At 40.8% G+C, this 26,426-nt stretch overlaps 1 protein-coding gene across 2 annotated transcripts in view; it reads left to right on the top strand.

The window, feature by feature from the left end:
* Positions 1-26: 26 nt before the first annotated feature.
* The window catches only part of NUP88 (nucleoporin 88), a 39,512-nt gene continuing 13,112 nt past the window's right edge, over positions 27-26,426 (top strand). Inside the window, exons 1-7 of one of the 2 annotated variants that reach the window (XM_027773196.1) lie at positions 27-348; positions 3,319-3,488; positions 5,804-5,929; positions 10,209-10,295; positions 17,274-17,450; positions 20,703-20,889; positions 22,387-22,534. In XM_027773196.1, the coding sequence (XP_027628997.1) occupies positions 58-348; positions 3,319-3,488; positions 5,804-5,929; positions 10,209-10,295; positions 17,274-17,450; positions 20,703-20,889; positions 22,387-22,534 (1,186 nt within the window). In that variant the 5' untranslated portion in view covers positions 27-57. The remainder of the gene's footprint in view (positions 349-3,318; positions 3,489-5,803; positions 5,930-10,208; positions 10,296-17,273; positions 17,451-20,702; positions 20,890-22,386; positions 22,535-26,426) is intronic. The other variant, XM_006151882.3, reaches the window with a different exon arrangement.

The raw sequence follows: 26,426 nt of genomic DNA, 5'->3' as shown, positions 1-26,426 counted from the left end.
TTGGCTGCGCTTAGCGGCGGGCTGAGTAACTGGAGCGAGAACAGCAGTTGGGCCAAGATGGCGGCTGCGGATGGTTCCGTGGGCGACGGTGAACTGTGGCAGACCTGGCTTCCTAACCATGTCGTGTTCCTGCGACTCCGGGAGGGACTGAAAAATCAGAGCCCAGCTGAAGCTGAAAAACCGAATTCTTCACCATTGCCTTCGTCGCAGCAGTTGCTGACCAGAAACCTGGCCTTCGGCCTCGGCGGAGAGCTCTTCCTGTGGGACGGAGAAAGCTGCTCCTTCTTACTTGTTCGTCTTCGGAGCCTGAGCGGGGGCGGTGAGGAGCCCTCGCTCTCCCAGTACCAGGTACCGCCAGGCGGATTTGGGATGTGACTCTCAGCTGGTAGCCGAACTATCGATAGTTTTGTGTTCCCTTCCCATCTTGGCTGTTTTAAATCTAGTAGGTGTGTTGTACAAGCGTAGGCAGACGTCCGTTCGGCGACGCCCCACGTCGAGTGGAAAAGTCCTTTTGCCTTCTTAATTCTGTCCTGCTGCACCATGGCTCCATAGCCTTTTGAAGCCTGTTCCCTTCTTAGATGTTTGTTGACTCCGACACTGCCAAACACTATTACAGGAATTCATGCTTAAGTGCTGGGGCTCTGGAGGAAGAGGGTGACCATGGAGTAATCAATACATTATCACTGATGGGGGCCGGCAGGTAGTGTGCTGGTGAAGGCACTGGACTCCCACATGGATGACCATGGTTCAAGCACCGATCCTGGCAGCTTGCTTTCACGCTTTCCCATTCTCTTTGTCCCTTTCTGGTCAAGTTAAACAATAATAATAACAAATATAAATAAATAAGTAAATATTTTTTAAAATTATCAATGATGGTTAAGTGCCCTGAAGGAGAACAAAGCAGAGGAAGAGAATAGTTTTCTATTGCTATTTTTAGTAGGTTAGTCAAAACAAACCTATTACAGGACGTGTAAAATAAAATAATGGGAATAATCATAACTTTCTATTGGGATTGTGGTGAGCATCAAACCATCGTTGGAAGCACCAACGTTGGTGCCAGAAGTAGAGGAAGAAGTACTCCTCCCACACCCCTTTTAGAAAATTGGGCTGTTTTGAAGGTGGGAGTGATTTTTGTTTTTGATAAGCCAGCAGCATGAGAAAGTGTTTGTGATCAAAAGTTTTACAGGCCATGGGGCCAGCAGATGGCATAGAGCTTAAGGTGCTGGACTCCCGCCTGGTGGACTGTGGTTCTTGTCCTGGACTCGTGGCTTGAAACACACAGGGTGAATGTGTACCCACCCTTACTCCCCAGAGGAGGCTCTGTCTTTTCAGCAAGCGCACACACCCTATAGCAAAAATCTCTCAAAAATAAAAAATTTTCCAGACTTGCTATGATCAAACATACCTTACTGGAAATATTTCTCTGTAATAAATTCTCTTATTTTAACAATTAAAAAATAAAAGTTGTCAACTGTGTATTTATTTAGAGAGCCTTCTTTGCTCTAGGGCACATACACTCACTGGGAGACACAGAGAGACAGAGCGAGAAATTTTCCCCAGCAGAGATGGCTACACTGCAATCCCTTCTCCATTCTCCTCTCAGGATCTTGGGCATGCACGCACAGTCCCCTGCGTGAATTTCTTTTTTAAGGCACCAGGTCCAGAGCTCAAACCACGATTGACTGCGTGGGAGTCCTGCGACATAACTGTTATGCCACCTGTTGGTCCTTTTTTTTGAAGAATTTTGACAGAAGATGAAAAAAGGCTTTACCAGAATGATTCTGAAGACAAAGCACAACCAAAACAATGGCTACCAAGACATGGAAGTGCTTAAGACAAAACAGAAGTAGGTTGGTCTAGAGCAAAGGTTGTGGCAACAGTTTTTTGGGGATGCTTAAGGCGTTTTGCTATTTGACTTTCTAGGGGCCAAAGAGTAATGATTGTCTTCTTGCTGAACGCCAGCAACATGGTATTCAGGTGCTTTATGGAGGTTGGCCTGTAGCCTATGTCTCCTTTGGCCCTCCTGCCAGTAAGCTGGTTGCAATTGTAGATGTTATCGATCAGAACAGGGCTTTGGTTGATGGATCTTGCACTCAGGTGAGGAGACAGGCCATGCCTTTCAAATGCATGCACCTCACTGACTTCATCCTCAAGTTCCCACATAGTGTACACCTACTGCAAGCAAGAAGGCTCCAGTCCAGAAGGTTCCTGCTCCCTACCAGGCCAAAAGGCAGCTGCACCTCCAAAAGCTCAGAAAGGTCAGAAAACTGTAGCCCAGAAAGCACCTGCACCAAAAGCATCTGTCAAGAAAGCCAGAGGCTTTGATGAAAACAGTAAATGTTCTCTTTGACATAAGAGGCTGTAATAAAAATAATAAATGTTCTTTTTGACATAGCAAAAAATAGAGTGATGACTGACATCTGCTTTTGAGAGTGTTTTGAGAAGTTTGCCAAAGGGGGACCCAGCAGTTAGCATAATGGCTATGTCACTGGACTCCCATGTAATTGACCTGGACCGGTGGCTTAAAACTCACCCCGGGCGCATGTGCGTGCATACCCAGGATCCCGAGAGGAGAATGGAGGAGAAGGGATTGTGGCATGGCCATTCCCCCTGAGGGGTAATTTCTCGCTTTCTGTCTGTCTTGTCTTTCTGTCTGTCTCTTTCTGGCAAGTGCAAGTGCCCTGTAGCAAAAACCTGTAAAAAAAAAAAAAAAAAAGAAAAAGAAAAAAAAGGAAAGAAATTACCCTCCTGGGGGATGACCATGCAACAGTCCCCTCTCCTCTTACGGAATTTTGCACACACATGCACACGTGGCCCAGTTTGATTTTCAAGCTACCAGGTCTGGGACTTTGACCACAGTCAGCCATGTGGGAGTCCAGCACCTTAAACGACACACCACCTGCTAGTCCTAGATGTATAAGTCTTATTAGCCAGCTAAAAAAGAAAAACAGGGCATTAAAGGAGGAGAAACAAGTGTAAAAGGACATGGGCATAGCAAAGCATAATGATTTCCCAGAAATACAGGAGTCTGAGTGGAGTGTAAAGCGAAAGTAGGGAATGGTGGTGAGTTGAGACTAGAGTAATAGGCTGGAGCTTTATTGTAAGAGGAAAAATCATGTCTAGTAATCTCTAAAAAGGGAAATCTGATGTTCCAATATAAGCTATTAAAAATATTTTGTCAGTTAATAGCCCAACAGTATGTTTTCAGAATGTTAATTATCCTATAGAGAAAAATGAAGCATTACTGTGATTTCAAGTAACTGCTACACATATTTATATTTAAATGAACTATTTTGACCAGTTTGTTTTAATTTGCAGAAATTGCTTTGTATAAATCCACCCCTGTTTGAAATCTATCAAGTCTTATTAAGTCCAACACAACATCATGTAGCACTTATAGGAATAAAAGGACTTATGGTATTAGAATTACCTAAAAGATGGGGGAAGAATTCTGAATTTGAAGGTGGAAAATCAACAGTGAATTGTAGGTAAGTTGTATTTTCATTTGGTATTTATGCATATACTTTGCAATATATACCAGAAAATTATTTAAGACAAGTGGTTATTAAAATGTATTTAGTATCCAATATTAAAACATCATAGCATTCCGGGACCAGCAGTTGGTGTAATGGCTATGTCACTGGACTCCCATGTAGTCAACTACAGTTCGAGTCCTGGACCCAGTGGCGTAAATTCACGCCAGGCACGAATGCGTGCATGCCCAAGATCCTGAGAGGAGAATGGAAGAGAAGGGATTGTGGTGTGGCCATCCCTCCTGGGGCGGGGGTATTTCTCGTTTTCTGCCTCTCTGTCTCTCTCTTTCTGGCAAGTGCACGTACCCTATAGCAAAAACCTCTGCCAAAAAAAAAAAAAAATGTTAACAGTATTCCTTAGCATCTGTAGCAGGCTTTTTGTGATATTAACGTTCATGGTATATATGATCAATTGTACTTTTATTCTGCTTGAATTATCACACACTGCTGTCTCATTGAAAGTTAGATCATTCTTTCAATTAGGTAGAACAAGGATGTATTTTTAATTTTTTGATTTTATTTTATTTTTTTTAATTTTTGCTACAGGGTATGTGCACGGGGGGAGGGGGGGGAGGGGAAGTGACAAAGCAACCCCTAGGGGAGATGGCCATACCACAATCCCTTCTCTTCTATTCTCTCAGAATTTGGGGCACACACACACATGTGCCCAGAGAATTTTTCGAACCACCAGGTCTGACACTTGAATTACATAGTGAGTCATGTGGGAGCCTGCTGTCTTAACCTCCATGCCAACTGCTGGCCCAATATTTTTTAAATTAAACATTTTTTTAAAAATTTTGCTAGAGGGCATTGTGCATTCAGTGGCAAGAGACAGAAGAAGTAAGAAAATTGCCCCTCATGGAGAATGGCCATGCCATAATCACTTTTCCATTTTTTCGCTCCTTTTGGGATTTTGGGTGCAAATGCACACACACCCAGCATGCCTTTCAAACTGACAGGACCTGAACTGCACTATTGTACATATGGGCTAGAGCTCGTACAACCACCAGGCCACAGACTGGCCCAGTAAGAGGATTTAAAATACAGTGTCTGTGAGTCAGAAGTTTATCTAGGTTTTATTTTTATGTAGTGTCTTTTTCAGCGAATCCAGAAAAGTGAGAATATGAAAGATCTACTGAAAAGAATATAAGGTAGAAACCCACCTTGAGCTTATAAGCTGAGTTCTTTGTTTTTATTTTTTTTTAAACTTGCTGGAGAGTATGTGTGCTCACTGGAGAGAGAAAGAGAAAGTAAGAAAGCATCCCTTTGGGAAATGGCCATGCCTCAACACCTCCTACATTTCTCTTTTTGAGATTGTGGACATGCACACATATGTGTCTGGCATGCCCTTTGAACCACCATGTCCAGGACTCGAGCCATGCAGTCAGCCATGCGGGATCCAGTCACCTTAACCACAACACCACTGGATGGTCCATAAGTTAAGTTTCTTTTTTTTTTTTTTGGAGAGGTTTTTGCTATAGGGCATGTGCGCTCGCCAGAAAGACAGAAACAGAAAGTGAGAAATCACCCCCCCCCGCCCCCGGGGGTGATGACCGTGCTGCAATCCCTTCTCCTCCATTCTCCTCTTGGGGTCTTGGACACACACACGCATGTGTCTGGCATGAATTTAAGCCACTGGGTACGGGACTCGAACTGCAGTTGACTTCATGGGAGTCCAGCAACATAACCATTATGCCAACTACTGGTCCCAAGTTTCTTTAAGTTGTTTATTTTCTAAATCTGTTTCTTCATTTTCAAAGTACAGTAATAATATTTGCATTTGTAGTTTCCATATGGGGTTAATAAAAGGATCAAATCAGATACTATATCTAAAAACACTTTGGTTAAAAAATATTTTTATATTAACTGTATGGTATTGATTGACTACTAGCATCTATTTTGAATGCTTGAGCAAGGGAAAGAAATAAGAAGGAAAGAAAAGCAGACCAGCTCCATAGCTTGTTGGTTAAGACAGCCAGATCCCACATGGCTGACCATGTAGTTTGAGTCCTAGGCCTGGTGACTCAAAAACCACATGAGGTGTGTGTGCATGCATGCTCAAAATCCTGAAAGGAGAGAAGAAGAGGAAGAGATTATAGCATGACCATTTTCTACAGGGAATGTTTGCTTCTCTCCCTCTCTAACTGGCAAGTGCAAGTGCCCGCTAACAAAAAAAAAAAAGGGAAGGTATATTAAAATAGATTTTCCTTTTGAATGTTTTTCATTCATGTTCTACAAAATGTTTAGGAAAATTGTTGTCTTTATTTTAGTACCACTCCAATTGCTGAGAGATTTTTCACCAGTTCTACCTCTCTGACTCTAAAGCATGCTGCCTGGTATCCAAGTGAAATGCTGGATCCCCACATAGTGCTATTAACATCAGACAATGTTATAAGGTAAATTTTATTTTTATCTCTGTTGTAGCTTTGTAGGTGAGAAGGGTCTGTTCTTTGCCAATTAACAGCTCAGTAGCAACAAATGAATCATAGAATGTTTGGAATGCTTTGTGTGATGGCTTTTGTGATCTATTCTCAGTAATAAGAATCACCTAACTTACCTGGTAATTATTTTTATTCCTTTTGTATTCCTCCATTGTCTCCTACTCTGACCTGTAGTACTATTACCAGACCTCTTCATCATGTCCGTCTTTGGGTGATAATATATTATAGGGGAAAGGATATAAGTGGACATAGAGAGATTCGAATTATCATCCCACTCCGTGGTTTTTACCCTTACGATCTTGGACTTCTTTTTAGTGTCAATATTAGTTTCCAGTCTGTAAAAGTAGCAGGTTTGATTTGATAGGTTTTTTTTTTTTTTTTTTTTTTAAGTTTATTTATTTCTTCCATTAGTCAGGGAGATGGAGAGCCAGAAACAGTACTCCAGTAGGGTTCTAATCGCCCCTGCTTCAGCCAGCCCCAGATCATGGACACACATGCACCTGGGTATTCTCAGGCAAGTCTCCAGTTGCAAACCTGGAATATTCCCATGTGGGCCAGCCCCACAGTGTTGCGTTTTGCCATGGCATCATCGTCTGGACCCTGATATGAGCATTTCTGAAGTTATTTCCAAGCCTTGCACTGAATGATTAAATGTTCTAATTCTACTTAGGTTTCTATTAGTGTCAGTTAACTTTCTGAATCATCTTATATAAAAAGTTTATTGGTAAGGATTCAGCAGAGGTACAAATGCCTTCAGTTTTGTTTTTTTTCTGATCACTGCTCTTAATTATGTTCTCTCAAATCTTCCTTCTCTGCTGAATGGCTGGTGCCTTAATGGCATCTTACACATATCCCATAGCTTTCTGGTTACTTTTCAGTATTAAAATTTAGTGTGTCCAGTTTAAAACTTTAATACTCAAAACCATTTAAAAACTATTATTGTAGCTCTTTCGTAGATCAGACCTGTGTCCTATAAAATGAGTGAAATAGGGCCAGCAAGTGGTGTGGTGGTTAAGGCGCTGGTCTCTCACATGGTCAGCTGTGGTTCAAGTTCTAGACCTGGCATTGAAACTCATGCTTGGTACATGTACATGTGTGCCTAGAATTCCAAGAGGAAAATGGAGGAGAAGGGACTGTAGTGGCCGTTACTCCAGGGGTGATTTCTCACTTTCCCTCTCACTGTTTCTGTCTGGTGAGCATTTGTGCTCTTTGGCAAAAACACTTTTAAAAATAACAAAATAAAATGAGTGAAATGGTCTGAAATAACTGGAGAGGGTGTGGTCTGCGTTTTCATTCATTCTTCTACCTCAGCACTTGGGGTACAAGGGTGAAATGTAAGAATGAGGCTGCCTACTCCTTCCTGATACTCTTTCAGAATGGGGTTAGGGAGTGTGGGGTTGGTAATGCAGAGATCTTACCTAACTGCTAATAGGTCAGTGATATGAAGGTACTTGGTTTAATCTAGTTCTGACGGAGGTCATCAGCAGTAACCTCTGTTGATGTGGTGGTTTCTATACAGATGGTTGTATGCATGTTCAAGGGTGCAGTGTTTAACTTCTAGCTCCCTCAGTAAGTTTATATCTCCCATTGGCTTCTTTCAACTCTCAGTATCCTGAACGTTTTCTCAAGATAGAGTATTCCCAAACTTGGTTATCTTCTACCTTTTCACTTAACTGTTGTGGTCTTTTATATGGAGCTATGTTAATAGCCAGGGTTCTCTAACCTGCTCATAAAGGGCTTCAGAGAACTGGACATACTATACCATAGTCCTTTCTTATCCAGATTTTTTTTTTTTTGAGAGGTTTTTGCTATAGGGCACGTGCACTCTCCAGACAGAGAGAGACAGAGAGACAGAAAGCAGGAAATCACCCCCCAGGGGGAGTGGCCACGCCACAATCCCTTTTCCTCCATTCTCCTCTCAGGATCTTGGGCACGCACACACACGCGCCTGGTGTGAGTTCAAGCCACCGGGTCCGGGACTTGAACCGCGGTCGACTACGTGGGAGTCCAGCGACATAGCCATTATGCCAACTGCTGGTCCCTTCTTGTCCAGTTTTAACGTGCCTCCTTCAGAAGTTCCCAGGTAAGAAATAGACACCATATAGTGTTTACATAACCTAGGGCCTAGGATATGACATATCAGATATATCCAGGAATATACTTGGTGGCCTATGTATCTGCAACACATCTAGCATTCAGCTAGGAACTGAGGCACTAATCTCTTTTATTATAGATACTGCTACATACGAATATTTCTCCTGGAGCCTTCTCTGTCCACCCACATGGCTTTGGTGTTGGAAATTGCAAAGACAAAATAAGTGATTAATTTGTTGGAGACTTTAAAAGGGACATTGGATTTCTTTTTTTTTTTTAAGAATTATTTTTTATTTAACTTTATTTGTTTACATGTTTATTTAATTTAATTGGACCAGAGAGGGATGGAATGAGAGAGAAAGTGAGAAAGCAAACCGCCAGGTGTTTGGTACTCAAAATGCAGTCGACCATGTGAGAGTCTAGAGCCCTTAACCACCACGCCACTTGCCGTCCCCAGGACATTGGATTTCTAATAATGACATTATAGGCCTTTTGAAAGTCTTTTCCCATTTAACAATGGCCATATACACTGTGAAATATAAGTTGTTTCAAATTATTTTGGTTAAAAAAAAATCCAAGGGGCCATACAGTGACACAGCATTAAAAAGCAGCACTCTGTATTCAATCACACAGGGGAAAGTTCCTGGTTCAAGCCTGGAGACTTCCTTGAGTAGATTAGGCACATGTGTGCCCATTATCCAGGGCTGGCTGAAGACTAAGGGTAGATGGTGGCATTGGAACAATGGGAATGTGCTTTCTGTCTCCCTCAGTCAAAAAAGAAACAGAGAGACCTAAAATTCAGTTCTCTATACTTCTCTTGAAGAAAATATGAGCGATATGATATTGGGTCTTTATATAACAAAAACATGTATAGATTGCAGGCTAAATGTCACTCACTGTGTCAACCAGTGGTATAATAAAGAGTATGGTGGGACCAGCAGTTAGCATAATGGCTATGTTGCTGGACTCCCATGTAGTCGACCATAGTTCGAGTCCCAGACCCGGTGACTTAAACTCATGCCGGGCACATGTGCGTGCGTGCCCAAGATCCCTAGAGGAGAGGGGATTGCAATGTGGCCATCCCCCCTGGGGGGTGATTTCTCGCTTTCTGTCTCTTTGTCTCTCTTTGTCTTCCTGGCGAGCGCACGTGCCCTATAGTAAAAACCTCTCCAAAAAATAAAGAAATAAAGAATATGGGGTCAGCAGGCAGCGTGGTGGTTAAAGCACTGGATACTCCCACATGGACAACCACGGTTCAAGTCCTGGACCTGGTGGCTTGCTTTCTCACTTTCCCTCCCTTCCTCTCTCTCTCTAGTCAAATTAAAATAAATAAATGAATAAATATAATTAAATAATTCTTTTACAGAAAAAAAAAAAAAAGAATAAGATGGTTCCTTTTCTAGTGAGATCTATCCCCCAACCCCTGTCTTAACCGGCAGAGAGAAATGGGTATAATTGAAGAACACCTGGCAAGCTTGGGGCTAGTTGTGAGGTGACTAGACAAGATGAGTATAGCTAAGAGCTCAGGACAGTAGAAATAAAAGTATAATCTTATGGAGTGAGTTGCTAAAGAATATTGGTAGGGATAGAAAATATTTTTTTTAGGTAACCAAACAAACCTCCTTTTAGGTTAAAAAAAAATGAAGTAGGCCGCTTTGTCAGTAGCAGTTAGTTCTGTGGTAAAGAAATGGTTATGGAGCTAACCAGATGGTGTTGTGGTTAAGGTGACTGAATCCCACATGACCAATTGCATGATCCAAGTCCCAGACCCCACAACCTGAAAAAGCTCCTAGGGTACATGTTCATTTGCCCAGAAGCCTGAGAGGAGAGTCAAAGAGAAGAGATTATTGTGTGGTCATCCCCTTTGAAAGATGCTTTCTCTCTTTCTCTATCTCTCTCTCTCTCCCTCCCTCCCTCCTCCCACCTCCCTCCCTTCCTCCCCCTCTCTGTTTCTCTGGCAAGCACATGTGCTCTGTAGCAAATTACCAAAAAAAATAAAGAAGAAGAATTTTTAAAAATAAAGGTTATGATAACTGCTTGGGAAGATACTCAAATAAGAACTGATTAGATGGAGAGGAAACTGCAGTTCAGGGAAATGTAAGAATTTTAAGTACTGGTTTTTTTCTCTTTTGGTTGCTAGGATTTACTCACTACGGGAGCCCCAGACACCCACTAAGGTGATTGTGCTTTCAGAAGCAGAAGAAGAAAGTCTCATACTCAATAAAGGGTAAGATTTTATGTGTATCATGGAGTGTTTTTTTAAAACTATTTTTACTGAATTTTAAATACATTTTTTACAGATTACAAGGTTTTCTAGAGGTGATTTTAGTGTGGTTTTGGTAATGTGAAAAGTAAGCAAAAAGTAGGCACTGTGAGTAACTAATAAGTTACAAATCAGAATGTCACTATAACTAATAGCTTGATATCTTTTTTTTTCCCTTTTTTTTGAATAAGTTTGCTATAGGGCACGTGTGCTTGCCAGAAAGACAGAGACAGACAAAAAGCAAGAAATCATCCCCCAAGGGGAAATGGCCGTGTCACAATCCCTTCTCCTCCATTCTCCTCTTGGGATCTTGGGCAGGCACGCACATGTGCCCGGTGTGAGTTTAAGCCACGCGGTCAGGGACTCGAACTGTGGTCAAATACATGGGAATCCAGTAATGTAGCCATTGCGCCATCTGCTGGTCCCACGCTTGATATCTCTTCAAAAAAGTTCTAAAATGTGAGTGACAGAAATTGATCCCCTTTGTAACTTAAATAAGAGAATACATTACAACTGCAAAGTTATGGAAAAGATGAAAGACGAGAGCATTGGGCTAGAGGCTTATGAACTGTTCATTCACGGTAGATAAGGCAGATTACTGAATTCCCAGATTGCATGATCCAAGTCCCAGACCCCACAACCTGAAAAAGCTCCTAGGGTACATGTTCATTTGCCCAGAAGCCTGAGAGGAGAGTCAAAGAGAAGAGATTATTGTGTGGTCATCCCCTTTGAAAGATGCTTTCTCTCTTTCTCTATCTCTCTCTCTCTCCCTCCCTCCCTCCTCCCACCTCCCTCCCTTCCTCCCCCTCTCTGTTTCTCTGGCAAGCACATGTGCTCTGTAGCAAATTACCAAAAAAAATAAAGAAGAAGAATTTTTAAAAATAAAGGTTATGATAACTGCTTGGGAAGATACTCAAATAAGAACTGATTAGATGGAGAGGAAACTGCAGTTCAGGGAAATGTAAGAATTTTAAGTACTGGTTTTTTTCTCTTTTGGTTGCTAGGATTTACTCACTACGGGAGCCCCAGACACCCACTAAGGTGATTGTGCTTTCAGAAGCAGAAGAAGAAAGTCTCATACTCAATAAAGGGTAAGATTTTATGTGTATCATGGAGTGTTTTTTTAAAACTATTTTTACTGAATTTTAAATACATTTTTTACAGATTACAAGGTTTTCTAGAGGTGATTTTAGTGTGGTTTTGGTAATGTGAAAAGTAAGCAAAAAGTAGGCACTGTGAGTAACTAATAAGTTACAAATCAGAATGTCACTATAACTAATAGCTTGATATCTTTTTTTTTCCCTTTTTTTTGAATAAGTTTGCTATAGGGCACGTGTGCTTGCCAGAAAGACAGAGACAGACAAAAAGCAAGAAATCATCCCCCAAGGGGAAATGGCCGTGTCACAATCCCTTCTCCTCCATTCTCCTCTTGGGATCTTGGGCAGGCACGCACATGTGCCCGGTGTGAGTTTAAGCCACGCGGTCAGGGACTCGAACTGTGGTCAAATACATGGGAATCCAGTAATGTAGCCATTGCGCCATCTGCTGGTCCCACGCTTGATATCTCTTCAAAAAAGTTCTAAAATGTGAGTGACAGAAATTGATCCCCTTTGTAACTTAAATAAGAGAATACATTACAACTGCAAAGTTATGGAAAAGATGAAAGACGAGAGCATTGGGCTAGAGGCTTATGAACTGTTCATTCACGGTAGATAAGGCAGATTACTGAATTCCCAGACCAGCATATATTGTCCCAGAACTTGGATTGGAATATCAGTGACCCTTCTGATTATACTATGACTCTTTTATGTTTTCTTGCTCATAATAGGGATAGGTTCCTGACTACTTTAACTACTAACAGAATCTCCCTTTGAACTTCCATACCCTTCCTAAACAGTCTTTCTGGTGATTACTACACATGAGCATTCATAGTGTGTACATGTAGAGTGAAGCTATTCATAGCAGTATTTCTGGATGTTCATTGGTCCTTTTAATGTCTGTGTGGTGATCATATCTAATAGTCTTGTTTATATTTTGTTATGAAAACTTTTTTTAAATTGCCGAAGGGCTCATGTACTTATTGGGTAGGGGAAGAGCACCCCTAAATGGGGTATGATCATGCTGTAGTCCTTTCTCGTCTATCTGCCCATCCCATCAGGATTTGGGGAATACAAGCACATATGCCCAATGTGTTTTTCAAGCCACTGCAGCTGAATTTGAACCACAGTGGACCCTGTTAGATCTGACTCCCTTAACCACTAGGCTATGGGGATGACTACTTTTATTCTAACTTTATTCCTTCGGTATACATATTTTTTAACTGCTAGAGAATATATGCTCACTAGAGAGAGGGAGGGAACTCCTCCTAATGGGGTGTAGTCACACCACAATCCCTTCTCCATTTCTCTATCCCATTGGGATTTGGGGCGCGCGCACACACACACACACACACACACACATACACATACACATGTGCCTGACCTGTTTTTCAAGCTGCTAGAGCCAGGATTTGAACTACAGTTGGCTATGTGAGACCCAGCTCCCTTAACTACTAGATCACGAGCCAGCTATGGTTTTGTACTTTTTATATAGCTATTTCATATGGACAGTTTTCATATCTGAAGTTTTTGAGAGAAATTTAAATCTATATTTTTTTTCTTTCCCCTAACCAGCAATCATGATGGTTTCCTTACAATTGCTGATCTCTAACTATGAACCTCTATTTACTCGATCTTAATATTGAGAATATGGAGAGCCTGACTTGGGGGTTTCTTCCTCTAGAGAGGATTTTCTGCTGCTTCTGGAAGCCAGGGGTTGCTATTGGCATGGGACCACTTTATTCTCTTTGATAGTCCTGCTAATGTAAGTTTCAATAAAATGATATGACTGTCTTACAACTTCTTAAATCCTAAATATCCATCTCCATAATGGGAAAATATTTGCTTCTAGGGGTTGATAGGTCCTATTCTTGAGTCAGGGCTGTTTCTTGACTGCATCATGTTTTCATAGCTGACCAACTTCCTTTTGAGGCATGTTGTTTGGATAAAAGGCAATGGATCTAATACAGTTGTTCCTTTTTTTTTTTTCTTTTTCTTTTTTTTTTTTTAGAATTATTTAATTTTATTTATTCATTCATTTATTTTAATTTGACCAAAGAGACAGAGAAAGAGAGAGTGAGAAACAAGCCATGAGGCCCAGGACTCGAACCGTGGTAGGCCATGTGGGAGTATTCAGTGCCTTAATCACTACACCACCTGCTAGTCCTGATCTAATGCAGTGGTTAAAAGCATTAGCTCTTGCTCTTTGCTGCGCCTACTGCAAGGATGAAGACCATTCTCAGCAACCAGAAGGTCGACATTCCTGAGAATGTTGACATCACACTGAAGGGACGCACCATTATCGTGAAGGGCCCCCCGACGAACCCTGAACCCTGCGGAGGGACTTCCATCACATCATTGTCAAGCTCAGCCTCCTTGGGAAGAGGAGAAGGCTGAGGGTTGACAAATGGTGGGGAAACAGAAAGGAGCTGGCAACAGTTTGCACTATCTGTAGTCACTTCCAGACATGATCAAGGGTGTTACATTGGGCTTCTGCTACAAGATGAGGTCTGTGTACGCTCATTTCCCCATCAGCGTCATTATTCAGGAGAATGGGTCCCTTGTTGAAATCTGAAATTTCTTGGGTGAAAAATACATCCGGAGGGTTCAAATGAGACCAAGTGTTTCTTGTTCAGTATCTCAAGCCCAGAAAGATGAGTTGATCCTTGAAGGCAATGATATTGAACTTGTTTCAAATTCAGCTGCTTTGATACCTCAAGCCACGACAGTTAAAAATAAAGATATAAGAAAATTCTTGGATGCTATCTATGTCTCCGAGAAGGGAACAGTTCAGTAAGATCTAAGAGTACTCCAGCTACAGTAACAACCTGGATAATTTCTAAGGCCTTTATATGATATTTTAAAGATGATAATAAAAGACAATAATTGATTTGAAACTTTCTTTTCCAGCTACTTGGCAAGTAAGCAATTGAGTAAAGAATTATTCCTAGTAATAGGAGTATGCTAAGAACAATACAGAATTCCCAATCAGGAATTTTTTTTGTCTAGTTATTTTTCTTCACAGGAACAAGTGGCTTAAATCTGGTTTTTGAAGGAATAGCAAGGATATTTCAGGCAGAAGAAGTACAGTACCAGGGAATATGTCTGTTCATCATGGATATAGAGGTTGAGGAAGATCCTGAGGCTAATTTTACTATGGCATCAATTTTTATTTGGTACAGATGTGTCCTAGTCACTTGTAAAGAGGTACGTGACGGGACCAGCAGTTAGCGTAATGGCTGTGTCGCTGGACTCCCACATAGTCGACCGCGGTTCGAGTCCCGGACCCGGTGGCTTAAGCTCATGCCGGGCACATGTGCGTGTGTGCCCAAGATCCCAAGAGGAAGAGTGGAGGAGAAGGGATTGCAGTGTGGCCATCCCCTCTGGGGGATGATTTCTCGCTTTCTGTCTCTCTGTCTCTCTCTGTCTGTCTGGCGAGTGCACGTGCCCTATAGCAAAAACCTCTCTTAAAAAAAAAAAGAGAGAGAGAGATACCTGAGAAGTAGAACAAAGTGACAAAGCCTTGCTATGAGCTACGAGATGTAGTTTGTGTCATGATAAAGAATAATTTTGCCAGAAAAAAAAAATTTAAAAAGCATTAGCTCTTTAAACATACCTGGGTTCCAACCGTGGCTCTATTGCTTGCCAGCTGTGACATCTGTTTTTTTCAGTTGTTCTAAATCTCATTCCCATGACTAAGTGATGGTAATCATTCTTAGATTATTAAATAGAATAAATGAGGTCTTGCCTAAAATAAGTCTTTAGTATGGGCTTGGCACAGAGTATTTATTGATAACTCCTACTGTTAGATATATACCTTTATTAATCTCTAGATAAATTTTGATGGCTTGGGAATCATGCCTTGTAAGATTTATTTCTGTGTCTATTTGTTCTCATCCAGTATCTTGATTTTTTTAGTTTAACTCAAGCAGTTCTTTATTTTTTTATTTTTGTAAAGTTTTTGTTATAGGGCTTGTATACTTGCTAGAGAGAGACAGAGAGAGAAAGAGAAAGTGAGAAACCAAACACCAGGGGGAATGACCACACTATAATCTCTTTCCTTCCACTCTCTTGGGATTCTAGGCACACATGCACACATACCTGACAATGTGTTTTTCAAGCTGCTAGATACAGGACACAAGCTGTGCAGTTAGCCATATGTGGTCCAACTACCTTAACCACCACACCACTGAGCAGTTAGTTTATTCTTTTTTCCCTATAATTCTTTTTTCTCATTTTTTACTTCCTGGTACTATATACCTTTCCATGTGATAAACTAATAAAGTTTTTATAATACCTTACATGATATTGACTTTCTCAACTTAAATATATGAGATTATGACTTTAACCATATTTGTTAATCTTATATTGAACAAGAATCTTTTTGGATAACCAATTAGGCTAATGTTTAAAATATAAAAACAACATGGTCTTAAAAGTTTGTCCTCCCTGATTATACAAGAAATGTATATTTATTGTTAAAAATAGGGGAAAATAGAGAACTATTAAGAAGAAAAATCTTGTAATCTCCTATAGCCTATCCTCAGTATAGCAGCTGAATACTTTTTTTTAATCAGATCATTCTACTGCTCTTCTCTCTATATCTCATTGATTTCACTGAATCTTTATTCATTTATTTATTTATTTTTATTTTTTGTGGAGAGGTGTTCGCTATAGGGCACGTGCGCTCGCCAGACAGACAGAGAGAGATATAGAGACAGAAAGCGAGAAATCACCCCCCAGGGGGGATGGTCACGCCGCAATCACTTCTCCTCGCTTCTCCTCTCTGGATCTTGGGCACGCACGCACATGTGCCCGGCGTGAGTTTTAAGCCACCAGGTCCGGGACGCGAACCGCGGTTGACTATGTGGGAGTCCAGCGACATAGCCATTACGCTAACTGCTGGTTCCCAATTTCACTGAGTCTTGATGAAGAGAGAAAATCATCCCCAACAGGGTTTCCTCACTGCAGTCCACTTCCAGGCATGGCTGGCCCAGATCATGGACACGTATCTGTGCCTGGCATGCTCCAAGAGATCCCAGGATAGTAACCCAGGACTTTTTCCATGTAGGTCTGGTTGCATTACCATTGCCTGGCCCCATGTTGCATAATTATTTATTTTCTCTTATCCAACTTTCTCACTAGAGACAGCCTTTGTTGATTCACTGATCTATTCTTTGATTATATATCCCCATAACCTAGAACAGTGGGTGCCTGGCACAAAGTAGGTGCTTAGTAAATATTTGTGGGAAAAATGAGTCATGCAAAAAAACTATTAATGTTTTTATGTGTTTTTTTTCCCTGTCACTCTTTTGTGTTTATGCATGTGTGTATGGATATGTATTTTTTTCAGAAGAGATTTTATGCTATAGGGCACATGCGCTTACCAGAGAGAGAGAGACAGAAAGTAAGAGATTGCTTCCCCAACCCCCTCAAGGGGATAGCCATGCAACAATTCCTTCTCCCTCCATTATCCTCTCGGGATCTTGGGGCACACATGCACACGTGCCCGGCATAAATTTTAATCTGCTGCATCCAGGACTCGAACTGCAGTCAACTACATGGCGGTCCAGCAATGTAACTGTTCCGCCATCTGCTGGTCCCATATGGGTATACTTTTGCTATTTGTGTATCTGTATTTAAACTCTTAAAAATTGACATACTTTCAAATAGATTCATGACCTGCTTTTTTAACTTTTATGAGAATTCTCCAGTGTTAACATTCTTTGTAATCACAATTGTTTTCATTCTATTTAATAAAAATTACATATATATTTACTTCTTTTCATTGGACATTTTGTTTTTGTTTCATTTACAACAAGTTGGGTTTTAAATCTCTTTCCAGGCGGGCATATACCGCATCTCTAGGAGAGACAGCAGTTGCATTTGACTTTGGGCCATTGGCAGCAGTCCCCAAGAATATATTTGGACAAAAAGGCAAAGATGAAGTGGTGGCATACCCACTGTACATCTTATATGAGAATGGAGAGACTTTCCTTACATACGTTAGTCTCTTACACAGGTAAGCTGAAGTGGCAACCCACCTGGGCTCTAGTATAGATTGTCATGGGATCCATGAAGGTATTTTGTACTTCTTAAAAATGTTTTTAAATTTGTTTATTTCCTCTATGAGCAAGAGAGAGAGAGCACAGTCTTCACACTACAGTCCACCTGCCTCCTCAAGTAGCCCAGATCATGGGCGTGTATGCACCCAGTGTATATAGGGAGTTCTCCAGGCATGAACCCAGGACCTTCTTATATGTGTCCAATTGTTACTGCCACACCACCATCTGGCCTAGGATATTTTTGAATTTGTGGAAGTATTGCAGCTTTAGCTGCTTGGCTTCCATATTTTGAAGAAAGTTGATACAGATGATTTGACCTTTCACTCTTTCATATTTGAAAAAGTTCTGTAGAATTCCTATATAATAAAATGGGACTGGGTTTGTGTTCACCAAGTGTAGCTGACTAAGAAATTACTTACTGTTTATCTGATATGAACTAGGTGTACCATGGGGATTAGACATGATAATCTGGTGTCCTGTGTCACAGTTGTGTGGGGAAAGACATGAATACAAAATTGTCCATACCAAATTATTGGTACACAGATAGTAAGAACCCAAAGATAGAGATCATTTTGACTAAAGAAGTTATGGGAATTTTTATAGAGAATGACTTAATGTCATATGGGACTTGAAGGTCTCATGCAGGGTTAAATGAAGCAGCAAGGAAGGGGACAAATATTTCACTCATAAGGGCAGCTTAAAATAGAATACGAGGGGCAAGTAGATAGTGTACTGGTTATGTTGCTGGACTCCCACACAGCTGAGCACAGTTCAAGTCCTAGAACCAGTGGCTTCAGAATCACACTGGGTGTGTGTGCATACATTCCCAAGGTCCTGGAAGGAGAATGGAGAAGAGATTGTGGTGTGGCCATTCCCCCCCCCCGGAGGGGATTTCTCACTTTCTCTCTCTTATAAGCACATGCACTCTAAGACAAAAACCTCTCAAAAAACATAGAATATGAAAACAAGCAAGTGTAAGGATCCTTTAGGGTTTAATGAATGATTAGACATTTTGGGCTACTGCAAGGAATTTATGTAAGAAGCATTAAGTAATAAAGGTAGAATTTTCTATCCAGGGAAATTTTGGTGGAGTTAAAGCTTATTTAAGGAGTATAGGTCTTTTCTATAGGAATAAGGTAGTAGAAAGCCAGTGGTTTCTAAGCAGGAGATAGATAAACTTGCAAAACTGAGCTTATTAGAGTCTACAACAGTGATCTCCAGCCCTCCCAGCACCAGGGACCAGCCTCTTGGAAGACAATTCCTCCACAGACAGTGCAGAGGGGGTTGGTCCAGGGATCATCCAAGCACACTACATCCACCATGTGTCCCATTTTCACCATTACCGCATTGCAGTATGGTGAAACAGTCGCACAGGTAGCATGCTCCTGTGAGAATCCAGTACTGCCACTGATCCACCAGGAAGCAGAGCCCAGGCAGCAATATGAGCAATGAGGAGAGGCTACAAACACAGATGAAGCCTCAAGGACTGTTGAGACTGGCAGCAGTCCACAGCTTGGCCCCCAACAGGCTGTTGCTCGACACCCCAGCCCAGTGATTTGGGGAACTCTGGCCTACCAGAGTTTAAGGTGGTAATAATTTAGTGGGAGAAATTAAACATAGTAGATGTGCAAAGTAAGGATACATAAATTTAGGTACTGTTTGGGTAGAGAGGTGAACCATTAACAGATATACTGAGGTCGAAAAAAACAGCTAATTTTGGAGAAAGATTTTTTGTTTGTTTGTTTTTGAGAAATATTTATTTTACAAATAGTGAGTATGAGACAATATTGGACCAGTAAAGTATTGGGAATACTCCATGACCAGTTGGAAATACAGGATGGTGAGAAACAAGAAGAGGATAAAAATAGAAGTATAGGGCTGGCCCCTTAGCCTAGTTCTTAAGGAAGCCTGATCCCTCATAGCTGTCTGTGATTTGAATCCTGGCACCAGCAATCTGAAAAATAAGCTGGGCACATCCAAATTCAACAGGATGGAGAAAAGAAGAGAAGAGATTGCTGTGTGATCACACTCCCTCTTCCCCTCTCTGGCAATTAAAATTCTCTGCACAGGGACCAGCAGATGGCATAATGGTTACATCACTGGACTCCCATGTAGTCAACCACAGTTCAAGTTTCAGACCCGGCCACTTAAAACTCAAGGCTGGGTGCCTGTGCGTATGCACCCAAAATCCTAAGAGGAGAATAGAGAAGGGATTGTGGTGGGGCCGTCCTTCCTAGGGGGTCGGGGGAATGATTTCTCGCGTTCTGTCTATCTCTATCTCTCTAGCGAGTGTACGTGCCCAATAGCTAAAATCAGAAAAAAAAAATTATTTGAACAAAACGGGCAAGCAGGTGGCATAGCAGTTAAGACACTGGATTCCCACATGGCCGACTGTGGTTTATATTCCAGACCTGTGATGGCTTGAAAATCACAATAAACAATTTTTTTTTTAAAACTCTGTGGACAGAGATTTTGGAAAAGTTTATAAAAGTTTGTAACCAAGGCCAAAACTGAACATTAGAGTTTATTCACTTATAGATCAACTGAGCAAGTAGATACTTATTCAGAATCCACTGTGGCAAAAGATGAAAATCTAGGATTGAAGGCAAGATCCTGGGAAGACATTAGAAAGTCGTTTTCAGAGAGATAGGAAGAGAGAACTAGGAGACAAGAGTTGTTATGGATGTTAAGAGTGTCGAGCAGCAGTGATTGTTACCTAGTAAGCAAGGGTCAAATGAACAATCTTTTGGATGTAGCAGCTAGACTCATGGGTAACCTTTACCACAGTAGTTTCAGTAGAGTGATGAAAACCAACCATAATAAATTTAGAGTAAAGTCTTTCAACCTCTACCCAGTTGACATTTTGGTTTGCACAATTTTTTGTTGTGGGGAGATTGTCTTGGGGGGAAACATTTCTGGCCTCTACCCACAGAAAGTCCATAGTGCCCCTCATTTCCCTGGTGTGACAACCCATAATATCTTCAGACATTGCCAGTGTTCCCTTAAGGGAAAAATTGCCTGTAGTTGAGAACTATCAGAATGGTGAAATACAAATAGGAAAGCAAAAAAGTAGAGACATTGGAAAAATACTGTTAATACATTTACAGTGAGGTATGATACCTAGAGGAAGGCAAAGTTGAAGAAATATTGTAAAGGGCATGGTTATCATCTGTCAACATTTCCTAAACATATTTGCACTCTTTGGTTAGCCCTGGGAATATCGGAAAACTATTGGGCCCATTGCCCATGCATCCTGCAGCTGAAGATAACTATGGATATGATGCTTGTGCTATCCTCTGTCTACCCTGTGTCCCCAACATCTTAGTGATTGCTACCGAATCAGGAATGCTGTATCACTGTGTCGTGCTGGAGGGGGAAGAGGAAGATGACCAAACAGTAAGTGCAGGCTAGCGTGAGTTTATTTTGTGTCTTTAACACCTCATGTAATAGTTCCTGGTCTGATATAAATGCTATATATGGAAATTATAGCTTATATCTGGTACTTCTCAAATTGGGGAAAGAAAACATTTAAAAGTAATTAAAGCACACTTAAAGATCTAAATGAAGAGACCAGCAGATGGCATAATGGATATGTCGCTGGACTCCTACGTAGTTGACCAGGGTTTGAGTCCTGGACACAGTGACTTAAACTCACGCCAGGCATGTATGCGTGCCCACCCAAGATCCCGAGAGGAGAATGAAGAAGGGATTACAACGTGGCCATCCCGCCTAGGGGGCGATTTCTCGTTTTCCATCTCTCTGTCTCTCTGTCTTTCTGGTGAGCACACACGCTCTATAGCAAGAACCTCTCCAAAACAAAACAAAAAAATAAATAATAATCTAAATGGAAACAAGTTAAAAGTTTCCCTAGCTTATTCGGTCCACCAACCTACGTATTCATTCTGACTTCTATTTACACCCTTCAGTATGAAGAACTTCTGGCCAGTAAATTTACTGTTTTCCAAACTTGTTTTACTTATATATTTTTATTTTTTAATTTTTGCTATAGGGCCTGTGTACTCACCAGAGAGAGACAGGGAGAGGAAGTGAAAAATCACTGCCCCTCAATGGGGAACTAGCCATACCACAGTCTCTTCTGTCAGAATTTTAGGCACGCACATCTGGTGTGATTTCTCAGAGGCTCGGTCCAAAATTTGAACCATGCACTTGGTTATGTGGGTTATGTGACAGCTGCCTTAATCTCTACACCACCTGCTGGCCCGCAAACTTGTTCATTAACGTCTTTCTAAAAGAAGAGAGACTTTTTTCTCTTTTAAAAATAATGGGGTAATGGACAAGCAGTTAGCATAATGGCTGTGTCGCTGAATTCCCATGTAGTCAACCACGGTTCGAGTCCTGGACCTGGTGGCTTAAATTCATGCCGGGCACGTGTGCATGCGTGCCCAAGATCCCGAGCGGGGAGTGGAGGAGAAGGGATTGTGGCGTGGCCATCCCCCTGGGGAGTGATTTCTCACTTTCTATCTCTCTGTCTGTCTCTGTCTTTCTGGCGAGCGCACGTGCCCTATAACCAAAAAAAAAAATCTCAGAAAAAAAAAGGGGACAATATTAAGATGGAAGGGTATATGATTAAGAATTTAAGAGTGCTTTTTGACCCAGTTTTTTCCTTCAGTTTTTTAAAATATTTATTTATTTCTGTGGTTTTTTTTTGTTTGTTTGTTTTTGTTTTTGTTGTTTAATTTGACTAGAGAGAGACAGGAAGAGAGAGAAAGGGAAAGCAAGAAAGCAAGCTGCCAGGTCCAGGCTTCAAACCACATTCGACCATGTGGGAATCCAGTGCCTTTAACCGCCATACCACCTGCCAGTCCCTCAGTTTTTAATTATGTACATTTTCAAATGAACATGGAAAATAAAAAATTATACTTTTTTTTACAGTCAGAAAAGTCCTGGGATTCCAGGGCTGACCTTATTCCTTCTCTCTATGTGTTTGAATGTGTTGAGCTGGAACTTGCCCTGAAACTGGCATCTGGGGAGGAGGATCCCTTCGATTCTGACTTTTCTTGTCCAATCAAACTTCACAGAGGTAAGTAAGGTATTCATTGAATTTCTTTCTTTTATCGCATTATGTTTATATTAAGACTACTCCAGGTGCTAGGAGGTGGTATAGTGATTAAGGTAATGGATTCCCGTGTAGCTGAACTCCGTATAAGTCCTGGAACTGGAGGCTTGGAAATAATGCTGGGAACATGTGGAAACGTGCCTAATATCCCAGGAGGAGAATAGAGGAGCACTGGTATGGCCATCCCCCAAGGGATGATTTCTCACTTTGCCTCTTTCTGTCTCTGTCTCTCTCTCTCTCTTTCTCTGGTTCATACATGTGCCTTATGGCAGAAACCTTTAAAAATTATTTAATTGGGACCAGCAGATGGCATAATGGCTATGTCACTGGACTCCCATGTAGTTGACCACAGTTTGAGTCCCAGACCCGGTGACTTAAACTCATGCTGGGTGTGTGTGCGTGTGTGCCCAAGATCCTAAGAGGAGAATGGAGGAGAAGGGATTGTGGTATGGCTATCCCCCCAGGAAAGTAATTTCTCACTTTCTGTTTCTCTGTCTTTCTGGAGAGCGTGAGTGCCCTAAAGCAAAAACCTCTCCCCCTCCAAAATAATGAATTAATTAACTAAATATAAAAGACTATTTCCTCCTGTTCCCATGTAACTTGTTCTGTAGTTCCAGCCTTTAAAAAGTTGACTGGGTTACTTTTGGCCTTTTAGCCAGTACAGTATGCTTTTCTGTCCAAGAGAGACTAAGCAAATTTCCCAAGTTGAGATAGTGGTCTTTGGTCTGGATCCACCTGGATTTATAATAGTAAATTTTTCCAGGTCCTATCAAAAGTAGATTTCATGATTCAAATACTTAAATAACCTTAAATAACTTTAAAAATAACTTCAAATCAAATTATAATATACTGATATGTTAAGATACCTTTTAAAAATATCTTTAATTTTAGGGACCAGCAGATGGTGTAATGGTTATATCGCTGGACACCCATGTAGTTGACCGCTGTTCAAGTCCTGGACTGGGTGGCTTAAACTCAAGCCAGGCACATGTGCCTGCATACCCAAGATCCCGAGAGGAGAATGGAGGAGAAGGGATTGCGGCGTGGCTATCCTCCCTGGGGAACGATTTCTCGCTTTCTGTCTCTGTCTCTCTCTGTCTTTCTGGTGAGCACACACGCCCTATGGCAAAAACATCTCTTAAAAAAAAATCTTTAATTTTAGAACACATTATTTTGTTACATTTAGACCTAATATGAATGTTATCTTCTATTTTCCCGTGTTTTTAACTTATCCAGGTTAGTACTAAATCATTGTGGCACAAAATTGTGTTCATCTAGGAAAATCTTGGACAAACTGCTGAAACAGTCAATCAAAGAATATGTTGTAACACAGACTGAAGAGTTTGTGACTAGGAGCCTGCAGTATTCTAACTCTGAGTTCTAGCTCTACCATGAATATGCTTTGTAGTCTTAGGCTCTCACTCAGCTTCTCTGATACTCAGTTTTCTCATCTGAAAACAATAGCATTAATATTATTTTATCTCTAAGGGACCTTCTGAAATAAAAATCTTATAATATATTTGCTCCTCCACCCTTTAGATTTAAAATCTTGTCTTTCCACTGAAGAACAAGAAACAAAAGTTTACTCCTTCAGGAGTAATTGGGTATACCTCTCATAGTTTTCTGCTGTGCAGTACAGAGAAGAATTCCATCTTGGAGTGGTTGACTAATCTGTTTTCAGCTCTCACTAGCCAGTTTGCCTGTGTTTGGTTAATAATAGCTTCAGTTCTGTATTAAAGTATAACCAAAACATTTAAGGGGTCAGGATTGTTTATACAGTAAACCAGCAAAAAGAACTTAGTGGGCATATCTAATTAAAGTGTTTTGAGAGATTATGTCTGAACTTTATAGATGAGGAAACAGACCTAGTAAGGTAAAGTGATGCAAACTAATTGGTTTCCTTATATAAAGTGATTGATATATACATATATATGTATATGTGTGTGTGTGTATATATATATATATGTGTGTGTGTGTGTGTGTGTATCAGGAAATCTCAAGTGTAGGCATTTTTTAAAAAAACTTATTAACTTTATTTGTTGTTATTATTTTTAAATTTGGACAGAGAGAGACAGAAAGAAAGGGAAAGTGAAAAGCAAGCCGCAAGGTCCAGGACTTGAACCATGATTGGTCATGTGGGAGTCTACCACCCTTCACCACCACACCACATGCCAGCGTCAAGTGTAGGCATTTTTTTGTTCATGGTTCTTCTAATGAGGAAAATTTCCATAAAATCTCAAAACTAAGAAATGTTTGATTTATTTGTATTTGTTCTTAAGGCATATTATAGTAATTAAAACACACTCAGATTTCTTTTTAAAATTATTTTATTTAATTTTAACTCATTATTTCTTCAATTTGATCAGAGAGAGATGGAGAGACAGACAGAAAGTAAGAAGCAAGCCACCAGGTCTGGGACTTAAACTGTGGCCATGTTGGAGTCCAGCGCCTTAACTACCATGCCATCTGCTGGTTACACCCAGATTTCTTAGTGAAAAAAAGTGAAATGGCTACCATATAACATGGGGGTGGTGTTTTGCAATTTTCCTATTTCAGTAACTAAATGTTGGCTTTTTTTTACAACACATTTCTGTTACTTTCTAATATTAAGATTTTTCTGTTGCCTTTAGCACCAAAAGAAGTTTTGTGTTTTTGTGTGTGTGTGTGTTCCTTTTTTGTTTGCTTGTTCATTTTTAGGTTTTTGCTGTAGGGGCCATGTGCTCTTTAGGGAGTCAGAGAGGGAAAGTAAGAAATCATTCCCCAGAGGGGATAGCTGTGCCACAGTCCATTCTCCTCCAGGAATTTTGGGCATGAATGCATACACGGTAGGTGTAATTTTTAAGCCACTGAGTCCAGGATTCATGTGAAAGTCTAGCCACCTTAACCACCAGCTGCCTGCTGGCCTCAGCACCAAAAAATGTTTGAAAAGCCACTTTAAACAATGATAGACCTGCTGAGATGGTTGGAGCCTTATGTCTTAAATATGGTCATATAAAGAGAATGTTTTCAGTATTTCATTGTCCAATACAAGGATGACTCCTATAAGCCAGGAAGGGACTTCTCCATTCTCCTCTTGAGATTTTGGGCACACATGCAAATGTACCTGGTGTGAGTTTCATGCCTCCAGGTCCAGGACTCAAACCACTGGCCATGTAGGAGTCCAGTGATGTAACCACCATGCCAAGATGCTAATCCCCTAGCACCTTTTTCTTTTTCTTCTTTTTCTTTTTTTGGGGGTTAATTTTTTACCATGGGGGTGTATGGGCTTGCCAGAGAAAATCAGAGAAAGAGAAATCCTCCCAGGGTTTGGCCATACCACAGTCCTTTCACCTCTATTCTTCTCTCAGAATTTTGGGCACACATGCAAATGTGCCAGGCGTGTTTTTCAGTCTGCCTGTTCAGGGACTCAAACTGCAGAGCCAGCCATGTGGGATCTAGCACTTTAACTACCACACCACCTGGCTGGCTCAAGAGCTTCTCTTTTACTCTCAGGATTGTGTTACTAATACCAGGACTCAAAGGAAGTATAGAATTTTTTGTCTATATAATAGGTACTCACATTTCCTAGTATAAATATTAGAGTACTTCAAAAGGTTTGTGAAGAAATGGAATTAAAGTACAAGTTTATTTTGGCACAAAACTTTTTTAAAAACCATGTGTCGATTTTTTATGATGGACATTTTCCAAGAGCTTTTTGAAGACTCCCTCTAATAAATGGTTGCCAAACAAAAAGCATAAACTTTAAAACTATAAGTCAGCATTATGATGAGGTAAAATTTCACACCTGACTTACTACACCATGACAGAACTAAGTATTCACGGAATCTTTCTAGTTTCTGTGGTGTAGAAGTGTATT

Source organism: Tupaia chinensis, unplaced genomic scaffold (assembly GCF_000334495.1).
Source record: "Tupaia chinensis unplaced genomic scaffold, TupChi_1.0 Scaffold000330_1, whole genome shotgun sequence".
NCBI lineage: Eukaryota > Metazoa > Chordata > Mammalia > Scandentia > Tupaiidae > Tupaia > Tupaia belangeri.
This window is presented reverse-complemented; position numbering and strand designations above follow the sequence as displayed.